General features: G+C 50.4%; 1 protein-coding gene across 1 annotated transcript in view; it reads left to right on the forward strand.

The window, feature by feature from the left end:
* Positions 1-535: 535 nt before the first annotated feature.
* Cdhr2 (cadherin related family member 2) overlaps positions 536-13,875 on the forward strand; it is a 34,509-nt gene continuing 21,169 nt past the window's right edge. The window contains exons 1-5 of the mRNA XM_021180083.2: positions 536-653; positions 11,577-11,639; positions 11,894-11,965; positions 12,884-13,023; positions 13,153-13,206. Coding sequence (XP_021035742.1) covers positions 11,588-11,639; positions 11,894-11,965; positions 12,884-13,023; positions 13,153-13,206 — 318 coding nt within the window. The 5' untranslated portion in view covers positions 536-653; positions 11,577-11,587. The remainder of the gene's footprint in view (positions 654-11,576; positions 11,640-11,893; positions 11,966-12,883; positions 13,024-13,152; positions 13,207-13,875) is intronic.

The following is a 13,875-nucleotide window of genomic DNA, read 5'->3' on the forward strand; positions in this document are numbered from 1 at the left end:
AAAAAAAAAAAACTTGTTATAGAGACCAGCCAGGCCTGGTACTCACAGGGATCCACCTGCCTCTGTCTTCTGAGTGCTGGGATTAAGGACATATGCCACTATGCCCAGTGTTGGCCCTGCCCTTTGATGTCCTGCTTAGAGGGGGCAAATACAGGGCTGAAAAAGCCTTGTTGGAGCTGCAGGGTGGGTGCCCCTTCATGCCGGCCTCGTGGCTTGACCTGAGGGCTCAGGGCTTGATAGCTGTCAAGTCTCCTCATCTCAAGAGATCTCCCCACACCTCTTTCTTCACAGGTCCCCGCTACTGAAGATGAGCCAGGAGATGACAGAAGGTCCTGACATGTCCTCTGACTGTCACCACCGCCTGCTTGCAGCGAGACCCTGGGCTGGGCATTTGCCTAGCCCCTTCTCTGTCACTGGGCCTGCCTATTCCTCCAAGGTTTTGCCTGCTCTGGTCACAGCCAGCGCCTTCTGAGGAGGTGTGGTCCTGCATGGTTAATGATTGCTCAGAAGAGGTGGAGATGGTGCCAAAGTCTGCGGCTGTGTTCTGCCAGCCCCAGACGGCGCCCACCTGTGACTGGTGCACATCACTGCCTCTGGGCCCCTTCCAGGGGCTGTCCAGATCAGCTGCTTCTGGGGGGGCTCTTAGCCCGAGGGTAAGCCCGGGTGGGGGGGCGTCCTTGGGATTGAGGCAAACTTTGAGGTCTTTCAGACTCAGTTTCCTGGCATCTGGAGTATGGAGGGAACACCAAGGGAAGAGCTAGCTGTGGCATTAGCTACTTTTCACGGGGAGGGCGTGAATTGATAAAGCTACCTGTGAAGCCTGTTTCTTCTAGAATGTAGGGTAAGATCTCCTCTCTAGGCAGTGGCAACCTCCTGTTTGCCTTCCTAAGTCCCTGAGAAGTGAATTGACTACCTCATCTGTTACCTAAAAGAGAAATTGAGGAAGATGGCTGAATCTGGCCCTGAGCCCGAGGAGGAAAGGCTGGCTCCACTCCGCCTGGCTCAGATCTTCATTCAGCTCCATGCAGACTTTGAGGGAGCTGCTGACTGCTTTTGGGCCTCAGTCTTTGCATCTGTGGAGTGGGCACAGTACTAGTAGCCCCTGGAGGGCTCGTGAAACAGATATGACAGGGTACGGAGGCTGTCCCTCACAGACTCAGAGATCAAACGCTAGGTCACCTCAGGGAGGACTAATGATGCTGGTCCCAACCCTAACTTAGTCCTTGTCCTGGTCATAGGGTAGAGACTCAGCCAGGCCAGCTTGCATCTTCAGACAGGACTTACTTGTTGACTGGTCCCAGGTAGCATATCAGAGAATAATGACATTCCCCTGATCAGCCTAGGCCATAGCCTCTTTTCACCTTATTCCTCAGAGGAAAACCGAAGCTGAGGGCAAGGGAGGCTCACCCAGTGCTGGACGAACAGTATGTGAAATGCTAAAATCCTAACTTGGGGCCTAATCCATACCTGTCTCTCAGAGGAAGCAGCCAGGAGGGCAGGCACCATCTCTGGCTACAGGAAGCCTGGTATTCCTGGAGTATGGAGACTTAAAGGTCCCTGGGTCCTTATCTTGGGGAGCTGGATCACTTGGCTGGGCTGGTGGAATTAGGAGAGACCTTTGTTAGGCTCAGCAGAGTGGTACCTGGGTCTAGCCTTGCCTGCAGCTGGTGACTGACCTTCTATCTTTGTTGTTGACTGTCCCTCTGATCTGATCTGCCGTTTTCTTAGGGCAATGGACAGTAACTGTGAGGTAGCTGCTTCCTGTGAGGCAGCTGTGGGAAGGAAGCAGAAGTGAAAGGAAGGGCTCAGGGAGCTGTGGAGGCTGAGGCAGGGTGGGGTGGCTGTGAGGTTAGCGAGCCCGCCGGTGGCTGAGCCATTAGCAGGGGAGGGAGGGCTCCCTTCCTCTGTAGCCTTCCAAGATGTCCTGGGGTCTTCACATCCAGTCGACTGACTTGTAGAGTCTTTGGTTTCCTGGAGTCTTGTTGAACTGTGGCCAATGCGTCCCCTGAGACAAGAGGGAGGAAACCCCTTGCTGTGTCGGGCCTGGCAGGGCGTGACCTGGGTCTGGGGGTCCATAGAGTGATCTGGAGCCCCTAGGCTCCTGGCTTTTCCTCAGACACTTTATAGGTGAATAGCTGTGCAGTTTTGTTTTTAACTGACATAAAGTAATTGAACATATTGATAGAGTACAGCAGACCATCTCCACATTCCAGGGTGTGTCCTTCGCAGCTACCATGCTCTCTGTGGTAGAGAGCCTTCTGCTCAGCCCCAAACCAGTGGGCTGGGAGCTTGGGAGCAAGGACCTGGGATTTCTAGGTTCTAGATCTGTTCTTTCTTTCTCTCATCTTTCTCCACTATCCCTATCTTCTTCTCCCTCCCTCCTTGTTTCTCTCTCCTTTTACAGGTCTCTCAATACAGCTCAGCTGGTTCGTATAGAACCAGAGGGCCTCCTCTCTGCTGAGCACTGGGATACTGGCTGGGCTCCAGGCCCAGCTTCCCATCACTTAAAGAAGCAGAGTGGTTGGGGACTGGCATCAGTGGTGTCTCACATGAGCCTACGTTTGACTTGTGGTCCTCCATAGGAGAAAAGGGCACTTAGGGGACGTTTGCCCAGCTCCAGTGCCTGGGCACATGCCCTCCCTTCTTCCATATGACCTGTAGCATATGTTCCCTGACTGGAGCTCAGAGGCTCTGGCTGTGAGTCTTGAAGGATAGAGAGAATTTGCACATGGGCAAGGGACACAAGAGGGCCTTTGGGGCTGAAGAGACACATGCAAATCTAGGGTAAAGAGAACAGAGGGTGTGTGTGTGTGTGTGTGGACTGTGGACTGGATACCACAGAGGGAAAGGGAGCCACTCTTGGATCTTGGAAGGTGAGACCCAGGTCCCCTAAGGATTTGTCTTGCCAAGAGTGGGAAGTGTGGCCCACAGCCAGTCTGAGCCTTGCACGGGCCTGGTCTTGAGAGTGCCTGTGCCTATAGAGGTAAGGTGGGTCACCTGGTACTTTCCTATCTCACAACACATTTTTCTTAAGTGATGGAGTCTGGGAGATACTGCTGCTGCCAAGTGCAGAACTTTGGCCTCATTATGGTCAGTGAGTACGTTTGTGAAAAGTCAGTGACAAAGGGGACAAGACTGTGAAACTCGGGGTCAACTCATACAGTATAGGAAGAAGGATCAAAAGGAGTTCTAGGTATGAGTCAGGCATGACCCCGTGATAGCTGGACAGAAGACCCAGCTTCCTGGAGGTGTAAGGGTCCCCATAGGCAAAAAGGAGTGTGTAAGCCATCTCTCCTTTCCAGGAGATAGTGACTCCACAGGGGTGGCATGTGAGTGTGCAGGTGTGGGGCACTACCATCTGAGGCATACCAGGAGGACAGGAGGGGAAGTGTGAGGGGACAGAGAAGGGGGCTTGAGTGGAACCCCCAAGGGGCCATGGGGAATGAAGGTTCCAGTTGGTTTTCTTTTCCCTCAGCTGCACCTCACTGGGGGTTCTGTGTAACCTTGGGGAGAAGTGTGTGTGTGTGTGTGTGTGTGTGTGTGTAAGAAAGGGAGAGAGAGAGAGGGAGGGAAGTGGGGGAGAGAGGGAGGAGAGGAGGGAGAGGAAGAAGGGGAGGAGGGGGAGGAATGAGAAGAAGGGGAGGAAGAACAAGGAAGAGGAGGAGGAAGAGAGAAGGCAAGAACAGGGTTGGGTTTGTCCAGTGCTGAGGATGGAACCCAGGGCCCAGAATACACCAGGCCAGTGTTCTACCACTGACATATAGCCCTAAGCCTTTAAAGGCTTATTTTTAGCTGGGTGGTGGTAGTACACATCTTTAATACCATCACTTGGGAGCCAGAGGCAGTGGATCTCTGAGTTCAAGGCCAGGCTGGTTTATAAAGTGAGTTCCAGGACAGCCAGGGCTACACAGAGAAACCCGGTCTCAAAAATAAATTATTTTGAGATACATTCTTTCCAAGTTCCCAGGCTAGCTTTGAACTCTCAGCCTTCCTGTCTTGCTTTCCAAATGACTGGGATGACAGGCACACACCACCACACCCAACTGGAGAGAAGTCAGGCTGCCTGCCTTTGGATTGGAGTCCTGTTACTGGCGGTGGCGGGTTCCCTTCAAGCTTCGTTGCTAACAACGTGATAACAGGTGCAAAGGGCCAGCCCAGCGCTGCCCTTCATCATTAACTCCCTTCCCCAGGGCGAGCTGGGTGGAGAAACTTCCTTCCCAGGAGATGGGCTGAGGTGAACTTTGTGATGTGGCAGGATGAATTGTGCTCACATCAGCGACTGATCAGCCAGTGGCTGTTGCTTTACATCCAATAGAAGGGAAACAATCGAAAGAAGGAGATAAAGGAGTTAGACTCAAAGCTAGAGTCCTGAGGAGATACCAGGTGCTCATGGGCCAGCTCAGGAAGCCCCAGGACCTTCCACACGTACATCAGCATATACATCAGCATACACATCAGCATATACATCAGCATATGTATCAGTATATTCATCAGCATATATATCAGCATATACATCAGCATACACATCAGCATATACACCAGCATATTAATCAGCATATACATGAGCATACACATCAGCATATACATCAGCATATACATGAGCATACACATGAGTATACACATCAGCATATACATCAGCATATACAAGCATATTCATCAGTATATACATCAGCATATGCATCAGTATATTCATCAGCATATACATCAGCATACATATCAGCATATTCATCAGCATATACATGAGCATACACATCAGCATATACATCGGCACTCTGCTCCCCCCTCCCCACTATCACCCTGGCGGCACCTCCACCCCCAGCTCCACCTAGACGCCAGTCTCATTCACTCACCCCCAACCCCATCCAGAAATGTTTTCCCAAATGCAAACCTTGACTTCATTTGTGGCAAGCCTCGCCCCTCCCTGGTTGGTATACTATGACCTCTACATTCAATCTCAGAGCATGGGGGATGGAGTCCCAGCAAAGAGCAGGCTCCGCAATGACCCTAGGGAGATTGCAAAGAAAGTCATGGTGAAGGTGCGCAAAAGGGAGGGGTTGGAGTGTGCAGAGCCCCTGAGAGCTACAGGCACATGGGCCGGTGTTACCCCACCCGCAGAGCAGGGCAAAACAGAGCAGAGGAGAACACAGGCTCACTGAGAGTCACCTGGGGATTGACTTCCATGTCCGCCGTCACCGGCTTTCTAAAGATTTATTTATTTTTACTTTATTCTATATATGAGTACACTGTCGCTGTCTTCAGACACACCAGAAGAGGGCATCAGATCCCATTCCAGATGGTTGTGAACCACCATGTGATTGCTGGGATTAAACTCAGGACCTTTGAGAGAGCAGTCAGTGCTCTTACCTGCTAAGCCATCTCTCCAGCCCATCACTGGTTTTCTTCACTCAGTTTTCTGCTTATTATCAAAAGTCAATCCGTTTACTCTGCCAGAGATGCAAACCTCCCACAGGATGTGGGGGACCCTAGGCTTCAGGGTCCACTACCTACCCACTTCTGTGTCAGTACAGTCTCCTGTCTTTTTTTTTTTTTTTTTTTTTTTTTTCTGAGACAGGGTTTCTCTGTGTAGCCCTGGCACTCACTTTGTAGACCAGGCTGGCCTCAAACTCAGAAATCCGCCTGCCTCTGCCTCCCGAGTGCTGGGATTAAAGGCGTGAGCCACCACGCCCGGCCAGTCTCCTGTCTTGGTCTTACTCCTATACTGGCTTCCTGAGAAAAGATTTCTAAGAGGTAAAAATGCGGGTTCAGTCTAAGACTCTGTGACCAACAGCTTTAGTGGGTATGGACAGTCTCCTAGGCTGGAAATACCTTGTTTTCAGCCTTTTGCAGAAGGTGTCCTGACTACTCAATACGGTATCATAAAACATTCCAGAGCACAGCGGCTTAAACAGCAATCTATTATTAATGCTCACGATTCTGTAGGAGTTTAGATTAGCTATAGCAAGAACTGCTCAGCTCGGTTCATGGTATTTGAGGCTTCGGATAGGATTTAGTGGTGGACTGAGCGGGCACCTCACCGCTTGGCAGCCACAGGGGCTCAACACGCCCCTGCCCCTGTGCTGCTGAATCTCTGTGGGAGCAGGCCTGTACAGCAGCAGTCTCTAGTGTGCACATACTGAATGTGGTAGCAACCCCCACATTCTGAGACATTTCTGCTCTTGGATGTTGGTGCTCATAGGACCCTGTTGTTCTGCTCTGGGGGTATCCGCGATTATAATGTTTCTCCAGAGTTGGTCACTGTATACTCTTGTCACCTTGAGTTTGAAACAGTTTATTCTGTTTGCCTACTTTCCTACCATGGCTGCATCTAGCTAACTCTGATTGGTGGCTCCGGGCTATGGATAGCACTGGTCACACTACAAGGTGACCCGATGGAGACCCTCCCACGCGCATTTCAGAATCTAGTATTTGTTTTCCCCTTTAGGAGGGTTGGGTTGTTTAAGTTTTCACGTTATTATTTTGTTTGCTGTGCTGGAGATGAAACCCAGCGCCTCATACAAAGTAGGTGTGCGCTCTGCTGCTGAGCTGAAGTGCGCTTCCTCCACTGCCCAGTGTTCTCAGCTGTCAGGTTCTGGTTGTTGCTAGAGAAGTCATTCCGTCATCGTTAAGGGTGCAGCCTTTCACATCACCCCACGCTACTATGGCTCTTTCTCCTCTGTGGTGTCCCCAGATTCAGCTCTGTCTGATTCAGACTCTGTGGAAGTGAACCCACATTCTCGGGGTAGAAGATGGGACAACGCTTGCCCATGGGGCTGGGGCAATGGAGCCTAGAAGTCCAATTGCTTCTCTCCGAAGACTCCCTTCTTTCGGTCCACCCCATGCCTCTGCTTTCAGGGAAGTCTACAGCTTTCGGCCTTGCTGGGATTTAAGTCTTCTTCTTGGGGTGCACTCTCCTACCACCTGTACTCTGTTTCAAGTGTCACTGGCTTGATCAGGTGACAGACACCAAGACAACAGCTTCTATGCTTCCACTATCCCTACTGCTTTTCTAGTGGCGTTCTAATAGGGGGTCCCCACGAAGCTCTTCTGTTCCTCACAGAGGCCTCCCCTCACCCCTCAGACCTTCACCTGCTTGGAGATCTCCCCTTCCTGTCCTTGTTATCCATGGTTGTGAGACATCATCACAAAGGTTACTGGCAAAGAACAATAGCCACATGCTACTACAAGCCTCTAATCCCAGCACTTGGAAGGTTTAGAAGTATAGCAAGACTGCCATTAAACACACACACACACACACACACACACACACACACGAGCCAGCTAAGCATCATAACACACATCTTTAATCCCAGAACTTGGCAGATAGAGGCAGATGGATTTCTGTGAGCCTGAGTCCACCCTGGACCACCTAGAGAGTTCCAGAACAGCCAGAGCTACACAGAAAGTCCCTGGGTGAAAACAGCAACAACCAAAAAAAAAACAAACAAACAAACAAACAAACAAACAAACCCCAGAAAAATCAACCTTCAATTCCAGCACTTGGTCAAAAGAAAGCAGATCTGAATTTGAGGCTAGCCTGGTCTACATAGCCAGAGACAAATACACAAACAACAAAACCCCATCCACCTCCATCCTGTCCAGGATGCTTGAGTCTGGGCAGGGCTCTTCGTGGAGATGCATCGCCAGGCATAGGTTTCATTCAGTATGGTTTCCTCACGCCTGTGGCCACTGAGTGTTGACTACCAACAGGAGCTCTGAGTGGCCGGCCAGTCACTTCACTCCACGTGAGCTCTACAGAGGCTTGGTCTGGGACAACCTATCCAAGGGCAGCTCAGGCTCCTTTCCAGCACAGTCCCGTGTTCCTGGCTCAAAAGACAAGAAGGGGAGGCCACCAGTCTTGTAGCCTTGGCAGAGGGCATCTCTGGAGTCACGTTCTCATGGCCACTCCTGTCTCATGTCCTCATTGTTCTTATGGGATGTGTCCCAGTCGGGGTCACTGTTGTGATAAATCACCATGACCAAAATCAGATTGGGGAGGAAAGGGTTTATTGGGCTGACACTTCCACATCGCTGTTCGTCATTGAAAGAAGTCAGGACAGGAACTCAAATAGGGCAGGGACTTGGAGGGGTGCTGCTGCTTCCTGGTCTGCTCCTCATGGCTCCCTCATAAGAACTAAGAAATCACTTATATAAAATAAGCCTATATTCTTATAGAACCCAGGACCACCAGCCCAGGGGTGGCTCCGCCCACAATCGGCTGGGCCCTTGCCCATTAATCAGTAATTAAGAAGATGCCCTGAAGGCTTGCCCAGAGCCCAATCTTACGGAAGCAGTTTCTCAGTTGAGGCTCCCTCCTCTCGGATGACTTTAGCCTGTGTCAAGCTGACATAAAACTGGCCAGCACAGGATGTTACTGGCTCAATAAAGAGATGACTGAGTGGTGACACAGGAACATTGGAAGCAAGTGTGGCAGCTCACCACTTCCAGAGGAAGGAGCCTGCCACCGTGGGCCAGAAAACAGGGGGAAGGGCTTTCTTGTAATTTCTTTCATGGGAAGAAAGGTGGACAGGAAGCTAGAGAGTAATCAGTCAGGACTGGGTGTGCGGATAATCTCTGGGTGCTGTGGGTGGCAGTGGTAATCACCCACCTGTGTAGTATTTGCCCCGGGATTTGGAGTGAGAGACACTGAAGGGTGGTTGGCACTCTGGCTCTGAATTGTTCCATTTATACAAGAAAGGTGTGTCTGGAGGCTTTGTTTGCTGTCTCTGGAATTAGCTCCACTAACTCTCCAGCCAGCCACACCCCAAACAGAGCATCATAAAATACAGGAAATAAAAAAGCCACAATAAGCACGCCTGGTTCAGCCAGCACTCAGGAGGCAGAGGCAGGAGGATTGCTACAAGTTCACAGCCAGTCTGCTCTACAGGCGAAGTTCCGGGCCAGCTAGGGTGATGGGGCAGCAAATATAGTTTGCATTTCTTACAGAGAGGAATGTTAAACAATGAAAGTACTTGTGTGCTATGACGCATGATCACTGTGTATTGCCAGGGTTGGAATATATCTGGCAGATGGTAGGTGGTAGGTGGCAGCCAGTAAGTTGGGACTCTCATCATGCAATGTGCACTCAGGACATGTCAGCAGACATTTATTTATTTATTTATTTATTTATTTATTTATTTATTGATTCATTGCTTTACAGACAGGGTTTCTCTGTGTAGCCCTGGCTGTCCTGGAACTCACTCTGTAGACCGGGCTGGCCGTGAACTCAGAGATCCCCCTGCCTCTGCCTCCTGAGTGCTGGGATTAAAGGTGTGCGCCACCACGCCCGGCTATTTATTTTTTAAAAGATTTATTTTATGTTTATGAGTATGCTGTAGCTATATAGATGGTTGTGAGCCTTCATGTGGTTGTTGGGAATTGAAATCTTTTTTTTTTTTTGGACCTCTGCTTTCTCCCGTCAACCCCGATTGTTCAGTCCCTACTCGCTCTGGCCCAATAATAAATAAGATTTATTTATTATTATTCACAAATAAGTACACTGTAGCCATCTTCAGACGCACCAGAAGATCTCATTATGGGGTAGTTGTGAGCTACCATGTCGTGGCTGGGATTTGAACTCAGGACCTCCGGAAGAGCAGTCAGTGCTCTTACCTGCTGAACCATCTTGCCAGCCTGTCAGCAGGCATTTAAAATGCCCATTCCCCCAACCCCGTCCCCTCAGTGTCTTCTATCAGGTTGGGGAAAACTGAGTGTCTTATTTAGTGTTCTGTGGTTGTGAAGAAACACCATGACGGTGACAAATCTTGTAAAAGGAAGCATTTAATTGGGGCTGGCTTACAGTTTCAGAGGCTTAGTCCATCATCATGGTGGGGAGCGTGGTGGCACAGAGGGAGACATGCTGCTTCTGGAGAAGTAGCTGAGAGTTCTGTAGAACTCTGACCCAAAGTCAGCAGACACTGGGCCCGGCTTGGGCTTTTGAAACCACAAAGCTCACTACCAATGACACACTTCCTCCCACAAGACCACACCCCTCCTCCAAGGCCACACCTCCTAATCCTTTCAAAAAGCTCCACTCCCTGGTGACTAAGCATTCAGGTATCTGAGTCTGTGGGGGCCATTCTTACTCAAACCACTGTACTGAGGCAAGATCGATCTGAATCAAAACAGGAGGCTTACGCTGGGGCTTCGGAGCTGGTGGACAACAAAGGGGTGGTGGCCAGACTTAACTGTTGAGGGGACCTTGAGTGCAAGGGAGCCAGCTACGGCAGAGTTTGGGGACTAGAGGGACCAGGAGTGGGGATACCAGTAGCGAAGGGGCAAGAGATGCATTCCTTTCCATGGGAGTAACCATTAGCCTTTGCTCTATGCTCACTGGGAGCTGGCACTGCACTGTAGAGGCCAGGGTGCCTTCCTCACGGGGAATCCAGGGCCAGAGGGGTTGTCCACAGACTCTGGGCTGCACAGACCGCCCCACTGAGTCTCTAGGTGTCTCATGTTAGCCTTAGGCAGCTTGGGGTTCCTGGTATCGTTTGCCTGTTTCAGTAAGGATGGGGGAGGAGGAGTCAGTTCCTTCTGGAAAGCACTGAGCTGTGTGGACAGGAAGTGGCCCTGGAGGTCAGCTTGGAAAGTAGGGGGGGGGGCAGAGATCTTGCTGAAAAGGGATGGTAGGACAGAGTGGCATGTGGGAACGTTAGCGACGAGGGAGGTCACTGGGGGTCTTGGAAAGCTCTGTTTAGGAGCCGTCACAGGGCTTTAAGCAGGAGACAAGGAGATGAGATGAGATTTCTTTCTTTTTTTTTTTTTAAATGTATTTATTTTATTTATATGATGAGTACACTGTAGCGTCTTCGGACACACCGGAAGAGGTATCAGATCCCATTACAGGTGGTTGTGAGCCACCATGTGGTTGCTGGGAATTGAACTCAGGACCCCTGGAAGAGCAGTCAGTGCTCTTAACTGCTGAGCCATCTCTCCAGCCCTAGGATGAGGCTTGAGTTGGAGAGAGTCCTTGAGGCAACCAATGATATTAACCATGGGGCACGGGGAAGGTGGCCAATATGGCACAGTAGAGTGGAATGGAGGGGGCACAAATTGGATGCGATACTTCTAGAGCTAAGATATGAAGGGGTGAGCCTCACACGTGAGTTGTGACAGACCATGAGCTGTGCTTCACGGCATATGACCATAAAGCTTCGCTCCCCTGCCTACCTCTCTTCCCCATCCACCTGGCCCTCTGGACCCTTGATTCTGAATAGTACCGAGGTTGTGTGTGAGACAGGGAAGGTGGAGCAGCAGTTGAGGGTGTGAATGCTGGAGTCAAAAGACCTGCTTTCCAAGCCAGTCCTGTCACTGTTTTCTGTGTGGCCTTAGCCACACACTCAAGGCACTTAGAACAGCACCCCATGCTCAGTTGGTGCTGACTTCTGGGGTTAAGTGTAAATTCAAGCATCCTTCCTACTCTCTGACTTCCCTGTGGAAGATGCACAGAGGGTGGTAGACACCCTGGCAGAGCTACAGAATGAAGGACACAGATAGCTTGGGGCCAGACCTAGGCAAGTGGGCTTTGTCAGGAGGGAGGGCTGTGCCTAATTGCCTTTTCGTGACACTCTTTCTTTTAGGTCCCTTCAAGATGGCCTGGCTGTGGCTGCTTTGTGCACTGCTTCCTGCCTTCACGGTATCTGGTGAGTGCTTCCTTCCCCTGCAAGAGCAGTATTAAACTGGGGACCCCCAGCAAGACCTTGTGGGACTTGGGTCTCACTAGTGAATGCCCAGACAAAATGACCCACACTAGGTAGGCCCTGGGAGGACTATAGAAGAGTCTTGGCTTAGTTGGGTGGTCTGGGCTGAAGGTTGGATGTAAGGGGGAGGCATCCAAAGGACCAGCTGGTGGTGAGGTGCAGGGTGTCCAGACGTCCTCTTCTGTGTGTCCCTACAGTGAAAGTCAACTCGCCACCATCGTTTGGGAGCAATATGACATTAGTGACCCTGCCAGAGGACTTACCAGTGGGTGAGTAAGGGTCTTTATGCTGAGACAGAGCCCAGCGTTTATCCTGAGATTCTCACATACCTCCTGCCCATGTCTAAGGAACAGCCCCTGAATGATCACATGTACAGTCAGCCCTCTGCATGTATGGTTTAACAGCGCAGGTTCAGCTACCAGGGGCTAAAATACTCAGGGGTGGGGGTGGGGGTGGGAGGAGGGGTTGTAGTAACTTTTATTCTTGTCCTTACTTCATAAATCAATTATTTCCACCATAGTCAGTGTTACAGTCATCTAGAGGGGATTTGAAATCAGGGAAGACAGGCTTGGGTTCTACAGCAAAAGCCCCACCACTTTCCATGACGGTCCTGGGTATCCACTGATTTCAGCATCTCAGGAGTGTCCTGGAACCAGTCTCTCTGGATACCAAATCTTTCTGCTAATCCATTTGAGATTGGTTGATTCTGAGGTTGTGTAGGACAGAGGACCTCAGTCAGGACTCTTGCTCATCAGCTTGAGGACAGAACACCTCAGATAAGCATTCCTTCGAGCCAGAATCATATCTCCCTGCATCGTAGCATTTTCTAATCCAAGAGAGAAAGGGTCTCTCTTATCATGAGATGGTCATTTAACACAGTTTTAACAACAACAACAAAAAACCCCCAAAAGACAAAACCAGCCATTAAATGGCCAATGTACCTTCCAGCTAAGAGTGCGTCTTCCACAGAACACTACAGCCATTTCTAGTCTTACTGAAGCACAGTGCACAGAGGCAGGAAGAGAGGCTCTTGGTGGTGATGGGGTGGGGGAATTGGTGGTGATGGGGGGCGGGGATCAGAATTCCAGCTCTCAAGTCTCATCTGCATCCTCTGCCTTGTGGGCAGCTGAATCAGATTACCCTAAAAGAGGTAGCCATGGACCTGGGTCAGCCCTGTTCATCTGTAGGTGCTGTGGCCTTCTGGTTGGTGGCTACAGACAGTGATAATGACCAACTGACCTATGGAATTAGTGGCCCAAATGCCACCTACTTCTCCGTCAACTCAAGCACTGGGGAAGTGAAGCTTGCCAGCCCTTTGGACTTTGAGGTAGAGGATGGTGGGACAGGGAAAGCCTGGGGAGAGGGAACAGGCAGGGGCGGCGCTTGGAGCCAGAGTTCTGGGAGCACGGTTAGGATCCCTCACTGAACCGGGCTTCTTCTCTCCCTGCTGCTACAGACAGTTCCTTTCTTCAAGATCACCATCTCCGCAAGTGATGGTCTCAACATCAGAGTAAGTGAAAAGAGAGAGGGGAGGGTGGTCAGGGGTGGGGCAGACGGTGCCAAGCGTCCACCTCTGATCGCATGTCTATTTCAGGCAAGCAGAGAGTACCCCAGTTGATAGTGCTTCAGTGTTGATTATTTTCAAAAGGATGTGTTCTACCTTGTCATACAACATAACCCAGCGTTTGATATTTATTAGCTACTAAGTATTTGGCTTATAAAATGACAGTGTTGGTTTGTACTAATATAAATACTGATTTTAAAAATTATTCTCTTTTACCTCATGTGTGTGAATGCTTTGCCTGCATGTATGCCCCTGCACTGTGGGCATGCCTGATGCCTACAGAGGCCAGAAGAGAGCGCTGGGTCCTCTGGAACTGGAGCCGCATCAGTCATTAGTCACCACATGGGTGTTGAGAATTGAGCGGTGGTCCTCTAGAAGAGCAACAGAGTGGTCTTGACTGTGTCTGTTGTCTCAAAGTTACTGTGTCTGCTCAGTGACTGGCGTAATGTTGTCTCCAAGTCTCTGCATACACCCCATTTTTTCTTTCTTTCATTGAGTGGCTCCCCCAGCCCTCCTCCTCCATCCTCCTGTTAAAGTCATGGTGGTTTGGTGGCAAAAGCCTGTAATCGCAGTGGTTGGGAGCTAAAGGCACAAGGATCTATAGTTCAAGTCCAC

Source organism: Mus caroli, chromosome 13, assembly GCF_900094665.2.
Source record: "Mus caroli chromosome 13, CAROLI_EIJ_v1.1, whole genome shotgun sequence".
Taxonomy (NCBI): domain Eukaryota; kingdom Metazoa; phylum Chordata; class Mammalia; order Rodentia; family Muridae; genus Mus; species Mus caroli.